This window comes from Calidris pugnax, unplaced genomic scaffold (genome assembly GCF_001431845.1).
Source record: "Calidris pugnax isolate Ruff unplaced genomic scaffold, ASM143184v1 scaffold219, whole genome shotgun sequence".
Taxonomy (NCBI): domain Eukaryota; kingdom Metazoa; phylum Chordata; class Aves; order Charadriiformes; family Scolopacidae; genus Calidris; species Calidris pugnax.
Window position 1 is genome coordinate 11,835,043 of NW_015094507.1, and position 24,439 is coordinate 11,859,481.

The 24,439-nt window shown below is 34.4% G+C and overlaps 1 protein-coding gene across 2 annotated transcripts in view; it reads right to left on the minus strand.

Moving 5' to 3' along the window:
- The window catches only part of GRIK2 (glutamate receptor, ionotropic, kainate 2), a 354,035-nt gene that overhangs the window by 208,227 nt on the left and 121,369 nt on the right, over positions 1-24,439 (minus strand). For both annotated transcript variants that reach the window (XM_014964600.1, XM_014964601.1), the window contains exons 4-6: positions 11,641-11,822; positions 8,324-8,377; positions 5,032-5,205 (exon numbers count right to left, since the gene is read on the minus strand). In XM_014964600.1, coding sequence (XP_014820086.1) covers positions 5,032-5,205; positions 8,324-8,377; positions 11,641-11,822 — 410 coding nt within the window. The remainder of the gene's footprint in view (positions 1-5,031; positions 5,206-8,323; positions 8,378-11,640; positions 11,823-24,439) is intronic.

Consider the following 24,439-nt stretch of genomic DNA (forward strand, 5'->3'; position numbering starts at 1 on the left):
ATAATATATAAATGTGTCCCCCAAGTCTTTTGGGAGTGCAAATATGTAGAATTAATTAGGGGAAAATACCTGCACATTTATGAATCCAACATTTCATTTCCATTCTCAAATTCCAAAACAATTAAACAACAACTTTTTTACTGTTCCTCAAAATGGCTTGTGTCAAAATGAATTTCCTAGACAGTTCTGTGGAGTCAATATTCATTTGATTAATGATAATGTATGAAGACATTAGCATATTTCCCGGTGATATTTGCATCTTCTTTACAATTATATATTTAAAGAAAATATCCTTGGATCTATTCTCCTTATCTGAGGAAGTCTCTTCATAAACTTTTAAAAATTTCAAATCCTTATTCATAAAATCTCATGTCTCCTTTTCTGAATCAGAAAAAAATCCCATACAAAGAAATGAACCATAAGCAACCCATAACCTGGGTGTGCAACAATTCTCTACATTTTTGCCCTCAGTATTTAATATCACTCCAAATTTTTATTACAACTAGTTTTCATGAGAAATGTTGTTTCATGGTGGACAGCACCTAAGCTTGAAAAGCACACTATGTCTAGAAAAGAAAGGAGAATTATTTTTTTTTAAAAAAAAAAGGTAAGAAATTAAAAAGATAATTAAGGATGGAAAAAGAAAGCTCACAACTAAGTAATGCTCCATTCTGCTATGCAGTCTACAAAAGGTATAAGTCCCAAACTATGATTTTTTCTGAAGAAACGTTTTAATATTGAGCTTAGCTATAGCATTCATCAAGTACCACAGCTCTTCCCTGTGCCCACCATATACAGCTACTAAGGTGAATATTAAAGAATAGAATTGAGAGTCAGAATAGAAAAAAGCACGCTCTTTTCTACATAAGATGAAAGCAGATAGCAAAATCAGATGATAGGCAAAAGCAATTAGTAAGGAAAACTTTACATCAACGAAGCAGCAGAGCTTGTTAGGTCATCTTAATTATGCATGCTAAGTTCTGACTTGAGGCACAGAAAACTGTGGAAGATTAATAGTTGTAGAGTAAAAGAATTCTGAACTCATAACACTTTATTCATGTTCAACTTTGCTTGGCCTGAATCACATTTGTCATGTATAAATGTAGGAGTTCATTTATGCTCAGGGTTTTGTTTGTTGTTTTCTTTTCTCGTCCTGTACGCTACATGTACAGACTCAAAAGTATGCTGAAGTTTCTTGAAAATAGTTCGTTACTTCTCTGTTTTCCAGAATATCTTTCCATTAATATAGTACAGATAACAATGCTGTTAGAATTTAACAAAACCATTCAGTCATCATAATTAAGTAGTTTTTCCATCTTACTGGAAAATCCAAAATTCAATTTTTTTGCTCCAGGAAAAATCAGGATTAACCCTTGCAAATCTACACTTTGTACAAATAAAAGCCAAAGTTACATATATTAGATGTTTTCCTTTCATTCTCTTTTGTTGGTTTGTTTTGTTTTTTAACTTACATAATAAATTCATTTTTCAAGAAAAAAAAATCTTATTCTGGTTGAAAAATAGCATGGTTCTGTAAATGACAAGTCATTTTGCTTAAGTGAAGCAAATTTAGTATAAAGTTAGTGAAAAATAACAGTAATTAATATATCATATATCACAGAATTGTTTAAAGAGCCTCAATCTAGTTAGAAGTTGTTTTGTAACATTGTAACACAAGACTCAGACGATACACTTTCAATCTGTATTGCAATCTGCAAAACTGAAATACTTTCAAGGCAGATTTCCTCAACAGAACCCCAGGTCTGTATTCCCAAATTCCTCATAAATTTTGTACACAAAAAAAAAACCCCACCCACATTTATTTTGGTGACATATAACTCCAAATAATTATCTTGGAGCAAACCTCAAAACTTTCAAGGATGCTATTCAGGCTGTTTTGATTTGAAAGCTGTTCATATAGCTTCGTATTTGGGACAGAAATGTGCATGGAAAAAATATTCTGCAGATGTCAGAGGTGGGGATGAGTGAGTGGGTGTGTGTGAGTGGGTGTGTGGTGCTTAGTTGCCAGCTGAGGTTAAACCGCAACAATTATACAAATAAGTCAACATTAATTAAATAATAGAATCATTAAATATGGTAACATTCATTAAATAGTTTAAATACGTTTTTCTAAAGCTTGTACAAAGAATCTTTAGAAACCCTAAAAGGAGAGTGAAATGTGATGGAAAATTTGTTTTTTACCACTAATCTCGGGTGTTCTAAAGCATCACCCTTTCCAGAGCTCTCTTGAGGAGCAGCTTAGAAACTATTCTAATTGAAGTCAATAGGATCCACACTGGGAAATTTGACTTGGAACATTATAAAGAGACGAGATGAAATTTTATACCTACTTTTTGTCATACTGGGATAGTAAAGGTCAGATAATTTTGAGGAAAATTACATACTAATTAGAGAGTTATACAAGCCTACAGAAAACAAAACAAGAATTAAGACTGGGAATCTGAACTATAAATAAGGAAATCCAAGTCAGAGTCAAATTGATAGTTCTAACTTTGCCGTGATGACTAAGTTGATTTACATATGGTGGAAAAGTCAGAGGAAGAAGGACATAACACAAACACCACCAGAACTTACAAACTTTGCGATCCATAACTGCATGGTTCTACAGCATTAGAAACCAGTTCGTCTTCACTGAGACGTCTAAATGCTTAGAGACAGACAAACGTCGGGTTTTTATTTGGCAAATTCTCACATTTCAGGTATTTGAATACCTGGCTTTTAGCTATGTGGCTGAATGAGCTCCCAGTAAGCAGACTTATTGCTAATATTTTTCTGAATAAGCTGTAGTCATTATCAACCAGTGAAAATAAAACAAATTCCCAGTTCAGCCCATATCAGTTAGAGTGTTCTGTAACAGCAATTAATACTTTTGTAGAATCTTTGATTCCTGAGTGCATTTCTGACTCTAAATACAGAGGAACAACAAGAAATAGAAGTGAAATTTTACAAACTCAACAACTTTGTTGATAATATGTCAATGAAATGACTTATTTTATTCCAAGCACAGGAAGAACTTTGTGCAATGATGTCATGACATAACTTTCTTTTGCACTTTCTAAAGACTTTTCTTGGAAAATTGACATCCTGTGGATGTTTTTCTGTATCTAAAGGCACCTAACACTTGTCAGCATTATTAGGCCTTTAAACATCCTTTAAATTCCATCCGCATATCCCAGATATCTAAACCCTAGGTAATCAAAGCGCATTTAGATGTTTAATCAACGTAAAGAATCCCCATAAAATATTGCATATTTGATTCCACTTAGATTGACAAAGAGGGCTCTTAAAGGTCCAGAAGAGAAACCAGTGTTTTTCATGTAGTTCTTTTTCTATCCTTAGGCAAAGTAACGGTGTAAAGTATGGTCTTACACAATCATATACTAGCAATAATGGGTTTCTGCCTCACACCAGAAGCTTTTCTGAGAATGGCACTTTCTTTATAGAACAACAGAAGATGAGAACATGTGACTGGCCCACAGAACTCTGTTCCAATATTTATTATTCTATGATTTTATTGGCTGTGGCACTATGTTCTGATAAAGTAACTATTTCTACTGACCTTGGTAACTATCCAAAGATTTGAAATCAACTATATCTTCAATCGGTGCATAAAATACACAACTACAATGAATGAGACGAACTGCTACAAATTTTAAATTGAGAAAGGCAAAAATCAAAGAATGAAAATATTAATGTAAACAAGGAAGCATGACACAATGATTTACAATAATAAGCAGCAGCTATATGTAAACCAGTATATTTCACACATTTCTAGAATTTGGGGGGCATTCATTTGCTTATTTGGAATTACTTAGAGAAATGAACAATGTATCTTTACAGATCCCATCATATAGTATTTTAAAACTGCAACGCAATAGAAGTAGTAAATAAATTTCCAGTTATGTTCAAGATACTATTTACAACAAGTAGATTAAAAAAAAAAAAAAAAAGTATTTTTGTTTAAGAAGGGTAATTTTCTAAAAATAAGACAAAATGGAAATTAACCTTTCTAAATACAGACTGTTTAGCATTTAATGTCTACAAAATCTTTAAATCTTATCAGTAGAAAAAAATTGTTCAAAAGATCAGCTATGTTAAGTGCTATATTAAGATTAACACCATCTAGATAACTGATAGATAATGAAGATATTAATCTTCAAGAAACAGAATTTGCTAATTTTCAAACGGAATATGAAATGGCTTTAAAAAAAAAAAAAAAAACCACAACTAAGGAGTAGTGGAACCCTGGGCCAAAGCGGAAAATTAGATCTTTCAACAAATTTGAAAGCTAAAGAGGTCCTAATGTAGGATATGTTTTAAAATAAATCCCTTCTGGACATTATATTTGTAGATTTAATTCCAGCTGATGAGTAGAAACTCACTGAAAACCTAGTAATAAAAGCTTATTTGCATGAATGTAATGGCAATTTTCATGGACTGAAGTGAGGCCAGAGAAAAATGGCAATGGAAAGAAAAAAACACACCAACAAACCAGTCTAATTAGTTATGTGAAGGTATAGAAACTGGAAAAGTTATAAAGAAAAGTATTATTTATAGTATCCATAAAATAGAACAAAAATAATTATGTAGAAATTAAACAGTACACATTATTCATTATTAATTAATGAATCTTAAATGAGTAAGACACAAAACACAGAAAAAGGCACAATTGTGTTTTAGCTTGATTTTTGCTGGGATTTGACATGATCCCATAAAATATTTTCACCAACAAAATAGGGCAATATGGACTAAATTAATTAGACATTTATAATGTGACATTATAATTTGAAAAAAAATACAACACATGTAATATTGAAAAAAGTTAACATGGCATGTATTAAGCCTACAGAATATTAACAGACACACTGCAGTTACTCTCTGACTCACATCTACAATAATATTTGGTCTCATACCTCTAAACAATTTTAGTAACAGAAATAAATGTTAAAAGTTTTTTTTTAGCTTCACAAACATATACCAAAAAAGGGAACTAAACACTGATATTCATACCGTCATGAATCCATCCAGCAAACCTGAATCAGGCTTAGGAGGTGCTTGCAATCTCTCCATAGACCACTTTTCAATGATAGATGACACCTGGGTGTTTTCCGTGTTCAGGATTCTGAATCCAGTCATATTAACGCCACTGTATCGATAGGGCTCCACATCCAAGGCAAACAGGTCCTGAAAAAAATGAACTTCGTGTAAGTTCTTAAATACACTGCAATTCCAATTTCAATTGTTAGACCATCTCTGCAGATGAGAGTACTAAAATTTGCAGGAGTAACAGCACTATATATGCTAGGAAGTGCTCTCTGTTTATCTGGCAGCCTGTGCCTGTGAGCAAGCAACTCAGCTAACCCTATAGTGGGAGTAATCTGATTCACAGAGGAAGAACATATTCAACTGCCTTTTTCTCTTTTTTTTTTTTTAAAAAAAAAAAAAACAAAACTAAAAACAATACATTATAGGAAATTATAAGTCCAGATGTAGGACTGTATCCATTACTAGTTAGGCTTAAAGAATAGAGTTGGCTTAAATATTCTTGTTAATGGCTAAAAATATTGTTATTAATCACTACTTCTTTGGCTTACTAGAACAGACTTCAAGTTATAACAAACAGAGCAAGGGTTTCCTCGCACTTGACTTTCTATGAAACTTGAAGGTGTTGATTGCTAGATGATAAATTGAGGGAGAGAGGGGAAATGTATGTGGCTTTAAATTTAAACAAAAAACATTTTTCACAGCTATCAATCATACTTCCAAAAATGAACATGTCATTGATTAGGATTTTATCTTTGCAAGAATAACCCTTGCCAATTAATGTATTTTCAATACATATGAATGCCTGTGTGTGTATATTTAGCCTCTCAGCACATACAGAGGGAAATACAAGTTAATAAAAAGAAGAAAATCAAATTTTAAATCAACCAAGTAGACTCAAGATTATCCCAGTCCTTTGACAGAATCCTTAGAAACAATGCAGATACAGTACTTCAGGAAACTCAGATCTAAGATCAAGTTGTGAACATGGGGGGGAAAAAACAGTTGATGAAGAAAACAATCATGACTCATTAGGCCTAGATATGTGCATTATAAACAAAATTTCATTAGATTTACTTTGTTTCCTTTTAAATGATTTTTTTTAAAGTGATATAATCAAGGTTACACAGAAGACATTACTGTCATATAACATAATTTTAGTTTATTGAACATATACATTTTCCACATAATTCATACTTAGTCATTCATCTTATTCCTAATTTATTTTTTGATGGCAGTTTAATATATTTTTAATTTCCATAAAATGGTAGTATTAGGAGTAACACTTGTCTGAATCTATTTTGTTTACTGACTAGAGCTGAAGGAGATTAAATATAGTATTATGGAAAACCAGAATATAATTCATTATTCACTGTTAACATCACTAAGCCCACAAAAATATCAACCAGTTATCAATCATTATCCATTTTTAATTACAGCTAGTAATTATGATGCCATTTTCCATATATAATACCCAAGATACACAGGTGTCAAAATAATTTTAAGTTATTAATTTACAAATAACTCATGTTCTCTTTCTAGAGAAATAAAACATTTTATGGCAAAGGAAATACTAAACATAACTAGAACTGCTTCATCTTTCCCTTTAAAAATTCTCTCAGTTTTTATTGTGAAAGAAGTCAGAACCTCAGATGTAATTATTTAATCCAAACACATTCATGTTTACACTGGAATATAATAACTATACACAACAATATTATGCGTATATTATAAATACACACAGGTCAGAGTATTAATGAGCTACTGCATTAAACCCTGAATCAATCAAGAGGAGAATACACAGAAGACTGCTGTAAACACTGTGACTGGAAAATTTATTTGACAGGACTTTCCCCATGTCAGGTAAGAAGCAATTAATATATCAAAACAACTAAATTCTGATGCAAGTTCCAAAGCTACACTGCAAAATCAAAATTTATCATCTGCTTGTCCATACTAAATTATTCTTTGATAGCTCCAAGTCAATAGAATATTTCTCTCCTAAAAAAGCTAATGTTCTAATAAGGAAATAAGAATGACAGAAAATTCTGATTGTAAAACATAGTTTTAAGAATAAAAGTTAAATGCCAATGGACAGCATACCACTCAAAGAAGAAATTTTGACCATTAGTAAAATGAAAATTTAAAAAATAAAAAATTCTATGAAACATCTAGAATCCATTTTGATAAGACTAGCAAGGGAAATTCTATTGCATGCAACCCTAAATCTGTGATAGAAAAACTTACCCTTCTTAAAAAGGACAGGTACTTGTGCAGGGCATTTTGCTTTTACAATTCTAATGAACTCAAAAAATTATTTTGCTGTCTATTCAACAAGCTATTTCCATGCTAATACCTTCCATGAACTTCTGCTTTGTGATTCTGAGGTGAACTTCCCAACCTACCCCAAAGGATTCATTTCCATAAGGACTGAAACATGCATGCGACTTTAAACACAGGTTATTTCAAGCATGGTTTTACCAAGGCACACCTGTTTTATGCTTGAAATGACTTGTATTTTAAGAATGTTAATGAACTGCAACCTAAGCAGGCAAATTTGAGCACAATGGAAAACCAAGAAAAGTGCATAACTGTAGTTTCTAAAGTACTGTTTTACCAACTTCTAAACTGTTTCTTCACATGCATGTTTTTTTATGTTTTGTAAGAGCATCTGAACATTTTTAAATGTTCGTTTATTGCAAATGTTAAATCTGAAGGTTCCAAGAATGATCAAATTCCCTCTTAGTTACTTTTACACTGGCACCAAAGAATATTGCATAATTCATGTGCCTAAAAAGCTCATGCTGACTGTTAAATAAAATGCTGCTAATAATCACACCAAATTATTCAGGAATCATATGACAGTGAAGAATTACCCTGTAAAATGTTGGATTAAAAATAAGGAATATATGAGTAAATTTAAAATATCATAATCTTTACATACAAAAAGCTAAAAGAGAAAAAGGACAAAATTCTGAATATGAATAAATAAATTATGAATTAGATGCTTAACCCTGCTTGAAAGTTAAAAACTGCACTACTATAGAGTCAGTTGCTATTTTGGGTCTATCAGTTTCCAAGGCACACTGTTAAACAATAATTAAACCATCTTGATACATTTTCAGTGAAAGTAAGAAAACTCAACAGAGTTTACTCACACTCCATTCCAGGGAGACCTTTTTCACTTTGTCAAGTAATATAATTAAGGAAAGTAACATCTTTGTTAGATGTCATCAGCATCTTTTTATAAGCCACTTACCAGTGTGGTAAAGATATAGTGATAGTATTCTGTCATCATTCCCATAGCTAAAGCCTTAAAAAAATAAACAAAAGATTAATGTTTCTGAGGTCACATAATACATTTTTATCACACTTACACGGCAAATAAAAAACTGCAAAAGAACACTACTGGGATCAGACTATGGGGTTGGAATTATACTAAAATTAGGTCAAGCAAGTCATTTCCTAGCAGTTAGAGCAGATTACTGACTATTAAAGGAATTTATGAAGCAGATCTTCTGATATAAAGAATATTATTATACTGTTTAGTGCAGTAAATGTGAAAGAGGCTTATAGTTTTACATACTAATGGATGCATTAAGTCGCCACACAAAATTTGAGTTGAAAATATTTTCATTCATTATTGAACCCTTCCCTTAAAAAGAATAACCTATAAGGAAATATTTTTTTCTATTTTGATGAACAATACTGTGCAGTTAAAAGAAGGAAACAAGCTTATATTATATGTGTGTACATTTTTCTGACCATGGAAGAAACTACTTAAGCCAAGTTTTGAATAGCAAAATACATACTATTTCAGTAAAAATCAAGAACAAATATACATAATATGAATCTAAAAACTCAGGTATCTACCAAGTACCTTCACCTGTCTTGCTAAATATGTAATACTAATAGTTTTTTTTATTAACTGTGCATTTTAAAATGTTCATACTTTTCTCTTAACAGCATAAGAACAAATATTTCTACATACAAATTAAAAGCCATGAACTATGGATGTATCGTCACTCTTATTCATGAAGGGCATTTTCACCTGTATCTTCATGGTCTGCACAAAAGTTGTCTTAGATTAATATGATTTATTCAATCATTTGAGTGTTTATAGTGATTTTTACCTAATTTTAGCACTATAAAAAAGCTAAAGAAGTAAGCAATGTTTTCTTTCTTTCCAGGAACTATCAAAGGAATTCTTTGTGAAGTTGCTACCAGTTACACCTCCTCTAACACGCTGAGGGTAATTGTAATAATACCAGAATTTTTTTTTTTTTTTAAATTTACCAGAGTTCTGAAGGCTAAGGGAGTCTTTTTACTTGTGACGTTGTCTGAAAAATGATGAAATGACTAGTCTGTATGTTCTTTTTCAACAAAAAGTTAACTAAAATGAATTTGAAATGTCAGCTGCAGATCAGATTTTATAATATTTTAGATGAGACTGACAAAAATTGCAACAACACTTTTCCAAAAGATGACTATTGTATATTTAGAATTCCACAATAATATTTGTAACTACAGCGTAGTGTGCCAATAACTAATTTAAATTCTCATAAACATAGGAAAACCATTATCTCATGAGAAATATTACAATTTCATTAGAAACTGTACAACCACAAACACAGTTAGCTTTTTAAAATACTTTTTTTGTTGTTGTTTAAATAAAGCCAAGGTATCTTCCTCTGTGTATGTAACAAACTTGCACTCACCTAAATTTTAACTGCTTACAATCAGGTCTTTCATACTCCACAGAATCTCTACACAAGAACATCCCACACATGTTCCCAATTCTGCCATGTGCTGGTGTTGTTCCTTTTCCAGGTCTTCTTTCTCTCACTTTCCTCACTTCTCAAAAGACCTCACTCCTTTTCCCTCTTCAAAACAATGTCATTTCTCTGCTCTCATTATTCCAGTGCTTTCCTAACCTTTTAAATCATGTCTGCTTTTTCCTTGCCTGGTGCTGTAGTTACCACTGAGATTTGCCTTAATTTAACTACGCTTGTCTGAAAGAAGGGATGTTTTTTCTCCTTTCCATGATATACTTTTAGCCAGAAAACTGTTGTTGCCATTTCACTGGCCTCTCAAGGTACTTCTTTTTTTTCCCTTTATTTCAAACTTGTTTTCTTTTCCAGCAACTTCATTGTTAATCTTTCCAATCATTCTCCCAAGAAACCTGTTATGTCTCCCCAAGTTCATCCCTTATTACCAGAAAAAAAAGTTAATTTTTTAAAAATTAGCTTAAAAATTAGTTCACAAATTAATATATAAATATCTTTCTTTTTCAGAAAACACTTATAAACACTATATTTGGAATGATATCACTAAATAATAAATACAGTCTTAATATATCTGTGTCAATTTTAACAGCAAGAGCTCATATTCAGCTGAAGAACTACCAATTTTAGACATAATTAAAGCACTGCAATATTGGAGCTAAACGGAAAACTAAAAGTCTGTAGACACCGTATGAATATCTAAACACTCATGGAAGAGTTGTTCCTGTATCTTCCTTCTATAATCTTTAGGATGAGCAGAGTAGTTTGATTAAAAAGTTTATAATTTGATTTAAAGAGGTTGAACCCTCACTCTTGGGTCCTAGGACATGAATAAAGATATAATGCTTTTGATTTTTATTCCCATTTCCCTGGAGTCATATGGTTTATGCAATGTTGTTTACTGTGAAAGAAAAGTTCTCTTTCACCTGAAAACTACTAGGTACAATATAAATAATATACCTTATGGAGTTATTGTTAGTACTGCAGCTTTGTATTGTCATCAACACATTTTCCATCTGCATTTTTAAGATGTTAAATAATTAAATGTATGTTTGATGATTTGGGGTACACAATTAGACTAACCAGGCCGGGTTATGTTTAGCAAAAAGCAAAAAACCACCAGCAGAGGTTTAAAATTACTAGGAATTAATAAAAGCCTTTTAATCAATGAACAATAAAGCAAAGAAATGATAGTATACATATATGTTTACAAGCAATTTTAATTGTACCCGCAACAATACTCCTGAGTGCCTTTAATAAGAGACATATTTTCAAATCTTAAATACATTTTGTTTTCAATTTAAACTATAAAGTCTGCTAGCAAGCATAATATAAACATGAATTCCAGTCACTAAAAGCTGTGCATTAGAAATATAGGATATTGTTTTGCTTTAGGTATTTTTCCTATCCTTCTTGCGAGTCACAGTTCAGTTAAAAAACTATGGGAGAAATGGCCTCTGAGCATAAGGAATTCCCAGTCTTTGGAGCTAGCTCATTAAACTAATGGAGACACACAAAGGCATGTCTTTCATGCATAGTTAGGGTTACAGTGAGCTTTTTCATCCTATACATGAACCAATGAATCTGTTTCTTTAGAAAAAAACATAATGAAAGCAGTTACTCTTAGAGTCACCGATAATATTATCTCCAAAGTCCTTGGCTGATTTTCAGTTAGGCCTCAGTAAAACTGACATACAATTCCCCCGCTTGTTAAATGCCATTAAGTCTGGATATTGCTTTTATTTATTAGGGATGAAAAAGATTAGGCCATCTAAAGCAAAATGATGATTACCTGTTTCAAGATGCCTGCTGCCATTTCATGGCTGCAGTCAAAGATTACATGGAATTCTTTGCCTCTTTTCATCTCCTTTAGCAATGGCTTTGCATCTTTTGTGTCAGCTGGTAACTGACGGATTTTTAGTCTCAGGTTGTATCGTGATGGAGCCTTGATGAGCTCTTGTAATCGAATAAGGCCTTAAAGAAAACAGAGGAGTCAAAAGAAAAGAAAAGAAAATTATCCAAACAAGAACCCGAGCTGCTAGCAGGACAGTTTACTGTAAACATTCATAGTTTCCTGAATTTTTCTCCCTTCTCAGTAAGTTGCAAGTGATACACAAAAATTTTATTAAAAACAACAAAAAAAATATTAACACACAATACTTTCTTATAACAAATCTTTCTTCTTCCTTAGTATTAACAGAGAGTAGGCAGAGTCAGTTCAGATTACCTTAAAACAGCCAAATCCTATTTTAGCATTACCATGCAACTATGACATTCCTCTTCAAGAAATGTATATAATTATTCTAATTCAATTAAAGCAATATCCCAGATTAATATTTTGTAATCAGACTAGGCAGCCTACATATTAAGCTATGAGGTTTACATACAAAGTTGTGAATCATTTCAGCATAATTCTCTCACATAATTCAGATGAGAGTAGTTTTTTTTTTTTAATTGATTATACAGATAACAAAACATATAAATGCAGCAGCAAGAGGCTGAATAAATGATTCATGCCATTGCATTCATCTTCAATACTCCACAATTCCATTTGGAATGACTTTACTTTTACTAAGGAATTGGATGCAGTAACATTTTTCCAAAAATCTTATTCACATTAGCATAACAGTGTGTGGTGTGGCTTACAGATCACTGATTGCTCTGTGACTAATATTAAATACTAGGTTGTTTAGCTGTATTAAGATGACCAGGTAAAAACAGGTGTCCTACAAAGCAGCAGTTTATTTCTGTGTTAGGAAAAAGAAAGAAAAGATGTATTCTGCTGTGCTCAATTTCTTCTTGCATTGGAGTGTTCCCCACTTAGTGGCAGTAACAAGGGTTATTGTTCATCATTATGTTTGCAGTGCACATATATCGTATACCCAACTGCCAAAAAATAGCAGCTCTGCTTAGGTTTTCAGTTACAGCAGGATCCAGGTATAAATGAAGTACTTCTAAAATCTGTAATAGCTCACTTCAGTGGATCAAAAATATTAATGGAGATGACTAATTACTATTTAGTTATCATCACAGGCAGCACTTTCTAGTATTAAAAAAATCACTGGTATTTTATTTTATCTCTAGATATTCTTCCTGGTTACAAGTGGATGTCAAAGCTGTCTTGATTCCAGGAAATGAAGTTGTCATAATGTAACATGGAATCACACTACAGTGTCAGTAAGAAATTGTGATAACCTCTGACAGGATTTAATACAGCGTTTCTCCAACATACATTGTTCTTTTAGTAACATAATGCTGAGAGATTTTAGTAACATAGTATTACTATGATTTTTTGCTATGGAGCTTTTAGATTGTAAAGAACTTAGCTCTAATCATTTCCAGCAGAACCAGACCAGTAGGGAGTAAAAGTGAAAGATAAAATCAGTCTCCTCCATCATTCCCCCTTTTTGACCCTGCAAAGGACCCACATTGTTTTCTCAACGGTTTCTACTTAAATTAGCTGGAACAGGAATTACAGCTTACTATATAAAAGATTCCTAAATTCAGACTGCAAGTGTGGAGATCTGGCAGAGAACCCCAGCAGACCTCTTCGGCCCAAAAGTAGAGTGGGAAAGGACAACTTTGCTATTTAGTCAATTTAGGAATTTTTTCTTGACTCACAAGACAGCGTCACAGATATAGTACCTTATGTTTTATCACAATTTCTGAGTAACATCCTTATTAAACAGAATCCCAGAACGGTAGGGGTTGGAAGGGACCTTCAGAGATTATCTAGTCCAACCTCCCTACCAAAGCAAGTTCACCTAGATCAGGCTGGACAGGAACGCATCCAGGCAGGTTTTGTTTATCTCCAGAGAACGAGACTCCACAACATTTCTGGGCAGCCTGTTCTAGTGCTCTGGCACCCTCAAAATAAAGAAGTTTTTCCTCATGTTGAGATGTAATATTTCCTGTGTTTCAGTTTGTGCCCATTGCCTCTTGTCCTGTTGCCGGGCATCACTGAGAAGAGCCTGACCCCATCCTCTTGACACCCACCCTTTGGATATTTATAAGCATTGATGAGGTCCCCTCTCAGTCTTCTCTTTTCCAGGCTAAACAGACCCAGGTCTCCCAGCCTTTCCTCATAAGAGAGGTGCCCCAGTCCCTTGATCATTTTCATAGCCCTCTTCTGGACTCTCTCTTGCAGTTCCTCATCCTTCTAGAACTGGAAAGCCCAGAACTGGACGAAATACTCTAGATGTTGCCTCACCAGAGCAGAGTAGATGGGGAAGATGACTTTCCTTGACCCCCTGATCATGCTCTTTTTAATGCACCCTAGGAGACTATTGGCCTTCTTGGCCACAAGGGCACATTCCTGGCTCATATATATCACATACAAACATCCTCAAAAATGTGAATATTATTCACACTAAGACTATTGTTACCTCTACGGAAATAATGTCTCAAATTTACACTTTCTAAAAACATTACTATAGGTTCTTCATTAACAGCTAAACTACTGTGAAGATCTAAATCCAGTAATTCAGTTTGGGCTGATATTTTCCATACAAAATTATAATGTGAAAAATGTTAATGGTCTTTTGTACGTAACATAATAGCATATGAAAATGATTTAACTGAAGACAGGATAAAAACATTCCACATGCTCCAGATTACTTGCCATTGCTTGCTATAAGAAGACAATTGGAAACTTTTGTCCAGCACAAATAACTTGTAAATAATTTTGAATCCTATTACATTATATTTAGCAAGTCTCATTTTAGACTTGTCCTGTTTTCTTTGCTACATTTTGTTTTGCTTGTACTGCTTTGAAAAGGAAACAAAATCCACCATTAAGGAATCACAGAAACATCACTATATTTATTCACAATTTTTAGCAGAGATGCTGAGGACAGAACAGATATGGAAACTGAAGTACTTTCTCACAACTAGACCTGGTCCCTGCTTGCTAGGACACAGAGAAGTGATAGCTAGGGTTCACAGAAGTTAAGTGTCAGATGTTAAATCTACATGATTGTGAAAACAGTACTTTTAGAAACTAATTCAAATTAAAGAATTTGCCATATTTACCTCAAATACTATAATGATATTTACATAACATGAATTAATGTATTTAATGGAAGCTTAGATGGATTTATTACTTGATTCCTAAATAATCTTGAATAAATATACTTAAAAGCTATATAGTAGAGGTGCTTTTTCTAACTTAAAAGCTTATACATCTACTGTGTATTAGTACAATTTTAGATGGTCTGGGACAATTACATGAAAGTAAAGCTTTGAAATGAACAAAATAATGTACTTCATAGCCATTAAACACCTGATACAGAAAAAAAAAATACACTTACAATTGTCCCTATGTCTTTCCCATTTCCTTAAGATTGAGAACAATAAAGCAAGTAGAATGAATGTCCATGCGAACAAAAAATTAAGATGATTTCAGATTGAGGGAAGGATCACATTTCAAAGCAAGCTCTTTCTCAAAGGCAAGGTCCTGCCAGTTGCTCACTTACTCTGATATCCATGCACTTCCACTTAAGAACAACAAATCACAAGAGTGGCAATATGGGACAGGTAGTGTGACACACGCTGCCAGAAAAAAAGAAATCCTGGCTTTTGGTGCTCACTAGTCAAATACGACTGAAAAGACAGACAGAAAGACAACCTTTCTAAATAGCCACATTAGTTCAAATCAGATAGTGCTACAAAATGTTGTTGCCGTGTAACAGACAACAGTATCCGAAGCTGATATATGAGCTGTCAGTATGTGAACTAGAGACTTGCACCTATCTGAGCTACTTACATCTCACTTAAGAGCAAGAAGACAGCTGAAAAATTGCAGATTTGGAGCTGGAGGGCAAGAACCTGAATGTACAGACATCTTCAGGACCTTGTACCCCTGAAGTATTTAGATATTAACAGGGACTTCTGGGACGAGCTACTTTAAACTTCAAGTAATATTTAGTGGAAAAAATGCTATGCCACATAAATGTTTGCAATGAACCTTCAGTCATTCCTTGCAGCAGATCATCACAACTAGAAACCACTGTGAACACAGGAGATTAAGTCAACATGAAACTCTAAAACACAGCTTTATGTCACTGATATGTGATAAGAAAGAGATTCTGATCAGTTTCACGAAACAAGTTTTGATCTCCCAAATGGAGCACATTGAATAAACTGCCAAGGATAAGAAGTCCACAATTGGCTCAAAAAATCATATCCATGAAATGTACAGGAAAATTGAAAGCTATTTAAAAAATAAACTTTACTGGTGAAAAGATGTTAAAGGAGATTGAAAATCAGGAGATTCAAAACTGCGCTGCTGTTTGAGTCTCAAGTGGAAGCAGCTATTATAAAATATGCACTCAAAAATGAGGAAAATCAGACCTGCGTTTCACCCATGCAGTTGTTTTTGGATAATAGCATGATGACTTTTCTCTCAGGTTTTTTGTAATCTCGAATATATTTGGTGTTTTTGTTTTTCAAGGGGAATCATTTTTATTTTATTTTATTCAGGAGGCAAGGAATGAATAAAGTATTATAGACTATTCTTAAGTGCACTATTATCCAAATCTACAGCTAGATCTGCTCAGTAGGAGGCAAACAGACTCTTGTTAGTATGATGGTTATGACAGTCATCTGAAAGAAGAAATACCTGGGCTTTAGTCCCTGTTCTCATATTTCTATACTGAACCACTTCTCAACAACAGCAAGAGACAAAATCAGCTTTACTCTACTGTGCAAGTTTTGGAATCAGAACAACTCCAGAACAAAGTTTATTATGTTTGTGGAAGTGATTGTGAAATTAATTTGATTGTATAGGACATTAAAGGGATTAATGAAATTCAAATTTTCTGTACTAGTACTATACTCATGTGTCATGGGTGGAAAGTACTGCTACCACAGATCACCCTACAGCCCCTTGCTGCACAGAAATACGTCATGGAATGAAAAAAATCACATAGTGTTGAGCACACCTCTCTCTGGTACTTTTATTTCTATGTCAGAGCACCGATGGGTCAAGTGCTGAGAAGCAGCATTTCGTTATTCAGGCCATTAGTGGACACTGAATAACGGCTTTCTAGGCCTGGATCACACTTCTAAAGAAGGCTCTTGCAAATATATATCAAAGGCTGAAAGCTTCCTTCCACAATGTACCTAGCATTTGCGATGCAGTATTTGTGCTACATAAAGCGTGTGAAGAGCAGTCTTAGTTTTCCAAGAAAATAAAAACCACCAAATGAATACCCTGAGCAAAAATGGCATAATTCATCTGAAAAAAAAACCAACCGCAAACCAAAAAAACCAAACCACCACACACCAAAAAAACTCCAGAACCAAAGCCCAGCATTGTTTTTACCTTTTTGTCTCCACTATGCCTGGATGAAGGCACTGGAGTTGAAATATGTTGGAGATTATTCCCCGTGTAAGGCACAAGGTACAAGGGGGTGTGCTGTGACCTGCCCAACGCTGGTCACGGCTGGCTCCAGCCAGCACTGAGCCAACCTCAGCAGTATTGAAAAAGCCCACAGGCCCCAAAGGGAGTCATCCCTGCTCAAATGTATTGAAGAAAGACACTGGCCACCACGAAGAGCTGGAGACAGCCTCTTCGAGGGAGGGAGCTCCTTGCATGGCCCAGCCCTGCTGAGGGGAAGGCAGGCCTCAGCCTGTGGGGCCCGGCAGCCTGGAACGACAAGAGAAGCCTTTACACACAAAGCAGCAGAAGCCATTACACCAAACAGCCTGAAGCTGCTTCTCCCCCCGTCACCTCCCAGGGTAAACATCTAAAAAGGTATATATTTATGTAATTGCATCTCTTGTCTCAATAACAAAATGAGTGATTAGAATCTTGTGTTTAAAAGAAAACGCACTGAACTCTGGATTGTTTTGCCTGCAGCGTTTCACGACCAATTTGAGCAGTTTTATTCCCACCCCTCGCTTACTTTCTAGGTTAAATATTGAACAGTGGGTCTTCTTAGTGACCAAATGAAAAATTAAGCACTGAAAAGATAACCTAAAAGAACAAGCTCTTGCATGTAAATTACAGCATCTAGGTCTGTCTGCGGACAGTAACTGCTTCCCAGCTCCTGGTTGTCGCTGATCTTCTTTTCCCTACCACACCCTAACATACTGGTTTCCACAGAAAGAATTGGTGCAATGGCCAAAGAAAAGCACCAGGGGATCAAAACATCTCACAGTTGAGAAGTAACCAGACATCCACATATGATATAAATAAATTCTGCCACTATCCTTATAGTAACAATTTGCCTTTAGAGTTCAATTTTTCACAACCGTAAGACATCATACATTTAAGGCTTTTTACAGTAAAACTAGTGTCTTCCAGTAACCGAAAATGAGGTCTATCTTATTTAGTGTCTTTAACACATAGTCCTGAATAGATCAGGTGGAGTCAGACAAATTTATTGTTTGCTTTTAGTTTTAGATGTTTGCAAAATTTATTCTGTGTTCTCACTTTCTCCTGATACTGTCATGGAGATTCAAGGAAGATTGCTTCTTCCTACTGAGTCCAGTTTGTCTATGGGACTCCATTTCTACCCTTTGTGCATATGGCTTAGGGCCAAGGTAGCTTTAGGTCGAACAAGCATAGAGTATTTATACATTAACCATAAGTTTCTGAGTTACTGCAACCCTATAGTAACTTGTTGCTGTTGTCTGACATTAGAGGAAATGGACAAGCTGATTATTTAGGATCAAAGTAGCAAGCTGTCACGGACTGAGAAATAAAGTCCCTGGATCATCAAAGGACACTTTCAAAAGGGCACCGATGTAGTTTATGTGTAGCTAATCAGAAAAAGAGGTACCAGAGCCTCCAATGAAGGGAGGAACATAATATGTGAACTACAAGGACAATGAGGCTAAGGACAAAATGAGTCCTTTCTTCACCATGATTTTGAGGAGATATTTGTCAACGCAAAAGCACAGATTTCAGCCTACAGTGTTTTTAAACAACTTATTCACAACATAAAATGAAGTACAGCTCTCAGATGAAATGCTGGCTTCTTATTTTATTAGCATTACAGGATACCAGTGTAATGAAAAAAAAACAAAACAAACCCAACCATTTCTGTGGACAAGCTCCTAAAAAAAATAAAATCTACTTTACAACAGTATAGAAATAATAGCTGCATTTTAGGAATGTACTTCCTGCAGTTTCTTTCACCAGGGACACCTTTTTCCTGTCCCTTTAAACTCTCAGTTCCTTCTTTTAGCAGCCACTGTGATAGAGTCTTACCTCTGAATGGCTGGGAAGAATGCGGTGTGAGTAACCCTTTTCAGAAGCTGCCATCAATTCATCTTTAAGGAGAGTCCTGAAGGAGCAGTTTGTGAGCTCTCCAGCTGGCATCTTCCTCCAAAGAGATCAATCACATTACCTCCTCGACATGTTCAACTTCAACCAGCCCAGGAAGCAGGAGCCCCAAGTTTGTTTTAAAACCTGTGTCTCCAGCTCAGCAGTCTTGTGAGCCATTGCTATGCCACCTGGCCTGCTCATCAAACTATTTATCATTTCCGTTAATGCAGTCTTTGTGCTGCACAGGAAGAATGCAAGCAAACGCGCCTTGCAATAGGCTGAACACACGAACCTTCTTCTGTACAAAAGAACACTAATGCTCTTTTAAAGGCTACTCCTATCTTCAGAATCTCAAACTTCAGAAATAGTAATATATCACTTTCTAAAGCTACCAGAATAGATTCTCTATTTTCGGCGAGTTCTTTCCTCTCACACCTCTCTACACTGTTCTCCTTCCCTGACATCCCCCTGCCCAGTTTTTCTGGTTATGTCTCAGAAAAATATCATTGTATATTGGGCTTTGAAAGAGGATGGGTAGAAGGACGGGGAATGTCAATTTATTGGGAATTGATAGAATGCTTCACATTAATTGGAGCAGTTTATTGCTGTAAAATGATTCACAGATATTGAACATCCTAAACTCTCAATAATAGTTTTATGTTGGCAAAATTTATGAACTCACAATATTAGTTTTATCATCCTCATCCTCTACTTAAAAAACACCTCTAATGAAAGGATTAAAAAGAAAAAGACAAAAAAAGAAAAAAATTGCCCTTACTAGCAGGGCTACTTGAACAGTGGGCTGTTCTGCATTCTTTGGATGTAACAGTATAATACAGAAACACCATTAAGAAAAATACAGAGAAAATAGAGATGAAGGGGAAAAACAGCTTAATGGACCTTTCTCACTTATTCATACTTAGCCCTTTTACTACATTAAGATCATTTCACCCAATTCCAGCAGTGTGAAAATCCTTGAAATTGTCACTGGTTATATTTAAACGCATTTAAATACAGTACCCAAATGATGTAAAATGTCTTTAATGGAGGCAGAGTTTAAGATACATAATCCAGGAAAATTTATCTTCTTAAACATAATTAATACAGGTTCTTATTACCACCTTTGAAGTCCCAAGTTTTAGCAGGTTTTTTCAGTCTTGTAATTGAAGCATTGGAGAGTAATCAGAACACTGTGTATCAGAATATCAGAACACAGATATTACTGCATTAGGGCTTTATGCCACTTGCAATCTGCAATACTGAAAATGCACTACAATTAGTAGTAGTTATGTGAAGAAGAGTTCGAAGATATTGTGCTGACTTAAATTATTTTTCTATTATTAACCTTGGTTCCTACCAGAAAAATGATAGCCCTGTATCAGTAAAATAAGGAAAAGTATCTGGTAACTGACTTCAGTAGCAGTTTTGCCAAAGCAAGTTTTGTTTAACAAGCCCTTTGTCAAGAAATATAGCCGCTCTGTTTAGAATAACTAGAGCTGAAAATTTAAAAAACAGACTCATTAGGGCAAGCTACTAATCACCCATGATAGTATTAGTATTTGCCAGAATAAACTCCAGAGATCTATTTGGTTGACAAGATTTACTTCTGGGGAATGTATAGATGCTCTATAATGTCAGTCTACCTGAAAGTATGTACTTATCTCCTTACCAAAGTATACGGTAGTGATCTACTGCCCCCAACTCTTCTTCAGAGACACAGAACTCCTGTTTATAAATCAGAACACCCTTAGACTATGTTGACAGTGCTTCAAAACCAGCAGTTTGTGTTGTTAATAAAAATAATTTGATCATCAGGTTGTTTGGTTTATGGTTTGTTTGGGGGCTTTTTTTTTGGAGGGGGGGGGAGGGGGAAGGGGAAGGAGGAGAGGACAAAAGTTATGTTATTTCCAACTGAAAATAATTTTTAAAAACTTTCTCTTGGATGGTAGCCATGACAGTAATCAGAGATGCCTTTTCAGTTTAGGTAGCTAGCTCTCTCCTGCCATTTCTTTTCCTAAATCAGCATCTTCTCCTGGAGCTTATTGTCTAAACTGGACTGAGACTAAATCTTCTGCTCCAGATACAAAACTTCAACCTGGAATAATGGCACTGATGTCAGTAATCCTTTTACTGACTTAGTTGCCTGCTGAAACAAGATTTCTAGGGCTAAGAACTATGCCTCTCTCTATAATTCTCCATAACTGTGGCTATGATGCAGTCTCCCAACATTCACCTTGCTTTCATGCTGGCACATTGAGGCATGTGCTATTCTGTGACAATGAGACAGTTTTGCCTGAACTCCAAAGCTCTATGCTTAGAAGCTTACAACAGAAATATTTTGGATATTTATTTTCCTTTTAAAGGCTTTACAATTTCCTTTATTAAAAATAAACTAATTCAAAGATGGAGTGTATATAGGAAGGAGGGACATATATGAATGTCTTTTGTTCCAAAATTTGACCTGAGCTTTTTAAACGTTCAGCATCAGAGAGATTATTTATCAGAGAGAGATATTAACATCCATAGTTTTGGATTCAACTGCATGTTCAGGTATAGTAATTATGGACACATTAGGAAAGAAAGTCCAGTCCCCAAACTTCAAGTGACCCTTACTTTGTATGTGGAAGAATGGACCCAATTCAAGACCTTTATCTCCAACAGTCTTACCCATTTTTGGTCAATGTCAGCTCAGCAAGCAGAGGCTACTTTGTTGAAGAACCTGGGATCAACAGTACTCATACCATTTGTATGACCACGTGTCACCAGACTGAGGAGACTTTTCTTTCACTCCTTGACCTGCACTTCCACAAAATGATACTGATATAACCAGTGGTGTACTTCAGGAGGACTTAGAGCACAGTAATACTAATATCTGAGAAAAATGAAAACGGTCCTTTCTAAAACAACCAAAAAAAGAAGGCAGAACTATGTTGTTTACTACATGAATATGCGTACATACGTGTATTGAAATACAAACCTCGTTATTATGAAAGATATAAAAATGTCTAAAGAGAGAAAAAACCTTTTCATTTTAACTAAAAAATTATTTCCATTTTGAAACAATTACTTAGTACAGGAAAGTAGGAGTCTTTAAAATTATATTCATAATTAATATTGAAGTTGAGATAGCTAAAATGCCACATATAGGAGAGGCTAGCCTTAGGGTTAAAAAAAAATATCACCGAACAAGAAAACCAGGGATCCAGGATTACCTCCACAGGCAGATTCCCATTCTGATACTGTGAATATCACTTCATTTTTCTGTGTCTTGGGTCTTAGCATCTGAATGTTAAATCCATTTTACTGCTGCTTCAGCATAACCAGATGTAATTGAAGTACAAGGCAATAATCAGCTTTATTGTTTTCCTTAAATATGCTAAGTGAGCACGTCAGAGCACGGGTGCGAACGTCTTTTATAGTTAGTTTCAAATAGCCAATCCCAATTCAGCCTATTTCCAGAAACAATTCTTTTCTAATAATGGCTTTTCAGCACTGCAGTGAAAAAGCCCTCTACCCCATCCCACACAGTTCCACAAAAGGGAATCAGTCTACTGCTTCAGTTCAGAAAAGGCCTTCGGTTCACGGAAGGGTTTTGATCTTGAAGATCATGATAACAAGATGAAGAAAATAAGTTTTTTCATACCACCCAAGTACTGCTACAGCATACAGCAGCTGGGAAAAAAAAAAAACAACTGTCTATTCCTTCCCTCACCTCTGCACCTTATGTGTGAAAACACAAGAAAAAAATAGTTTAATATAACTTAATAAAATGTTTAAAAGTAAGAAAACATTAAGCCTTTTATATTAGATTTGCCATATTTTTCTGGTCTTCAGCAACATGTGACATTCCTTTACATATACAGTATTATTATGATACTCCTCATTTGAAATATTATTATTATTCAGTTTTCTGACCATGTTTTTCAAACATTTTCAGAAAGCTTTATCTTTATTTCAGTGCGATGATGATGACGGCAATGACAATTAACAGTCCTGGACATTTCAAAAGAATTCTTGTAATAGCATGAAGTGTGATCTCTCAAGTGGCTGACATCCATGAACAGTGCAGTTTAATGAGGGTGAAGAGAAAAAAAAAAAAAAAAAGAGATCTACTACAGTCAAAGAACCAAACAGCTTTTGTCAAAGCTGTCAGAATCAACATTAAAAGAAACAGTAGAACAAGTTCAAAATGTCTAGCCATACCCATAATAGTGGAAGCATCACTATCGTGGTATTATTTAAATTCACAAAAGCAAAACAATTTGAAGGACCATTTGGAATATGTTCATTGTTAATGCAATAATTTCTGGAAATATTACTTGTTCCTTAGGCTTACAGAACAATACTACAAAGTACGTTATGGATCTATTTTATTAGTATTTTAAATCTATATTTTTCTTTTTATGATACCATGTCTTGTTACAGTAAATCCAAATTCTTGGCTAAAACAGGGAGGGGGCTGTGCTACATGTTCTCCTGAAAGATGGGCTGGATTTGTGCATTGCGTTTAACTGGATGACATTTACTTTTCAAAAATTAATTAAAATCGCTATAGAATTATTCTCAAAGGACAGCTACAGGTCCACTTGCCAAAAAGAGTAACAAAATTTAACTTTCTCCTCAGACAGCTTGGTAAAGTCTAACTTCAAAACTGCCAAATGACTATAATTTCCCTTCCAAACTTTTTTAACTTCAAAATATCCTTCTTACATACAGAAAATACCAGTGCCCAGAACTACACACAATACTCAAGATGAGTCCACAACAATGCTAAATACATTGGGAATAAGATAATGTGAATTTTAATATTGGCCTCAAGAAAGAAATTGTAGTTTTATTTACAAAACAATGCTACCTGTATATTACAATAAAAATATTGACAAAATGGCATCTTTCTTTTTCCTTCATTTGAATTAAAGCACAGGGTTCAATACAGAAGACCAACACAAAAAAAAAATATTTCTGAAGGAATTTTTTTGAGCTTTTACTTTGGCTTCTGTTAATAGATGCAACAGATTTTTGGTGTTTATATTCATTCACCCAAGACGAAAACAAATGTTAATTAAGAAAAAAAACCCAGAACTCTGTTTATATCAATTTAATCTGCATAAAAGCATTAGCTGGCAATATAAATGCTGCTATAATTTAAAGGCATCAGTATCTAACTGTTCATGTATTTTTTGTTTTGGAATGCTGAGATTCATAAATGTATTAGAGTTTATGTAGTCTGTTTTCTTTAGCACAGAGATTAGACTATGTGCTTGAAATTAAGTTACTGTTTTGAGACCAATTAAAACCATTAGGACATGCAGCTGAT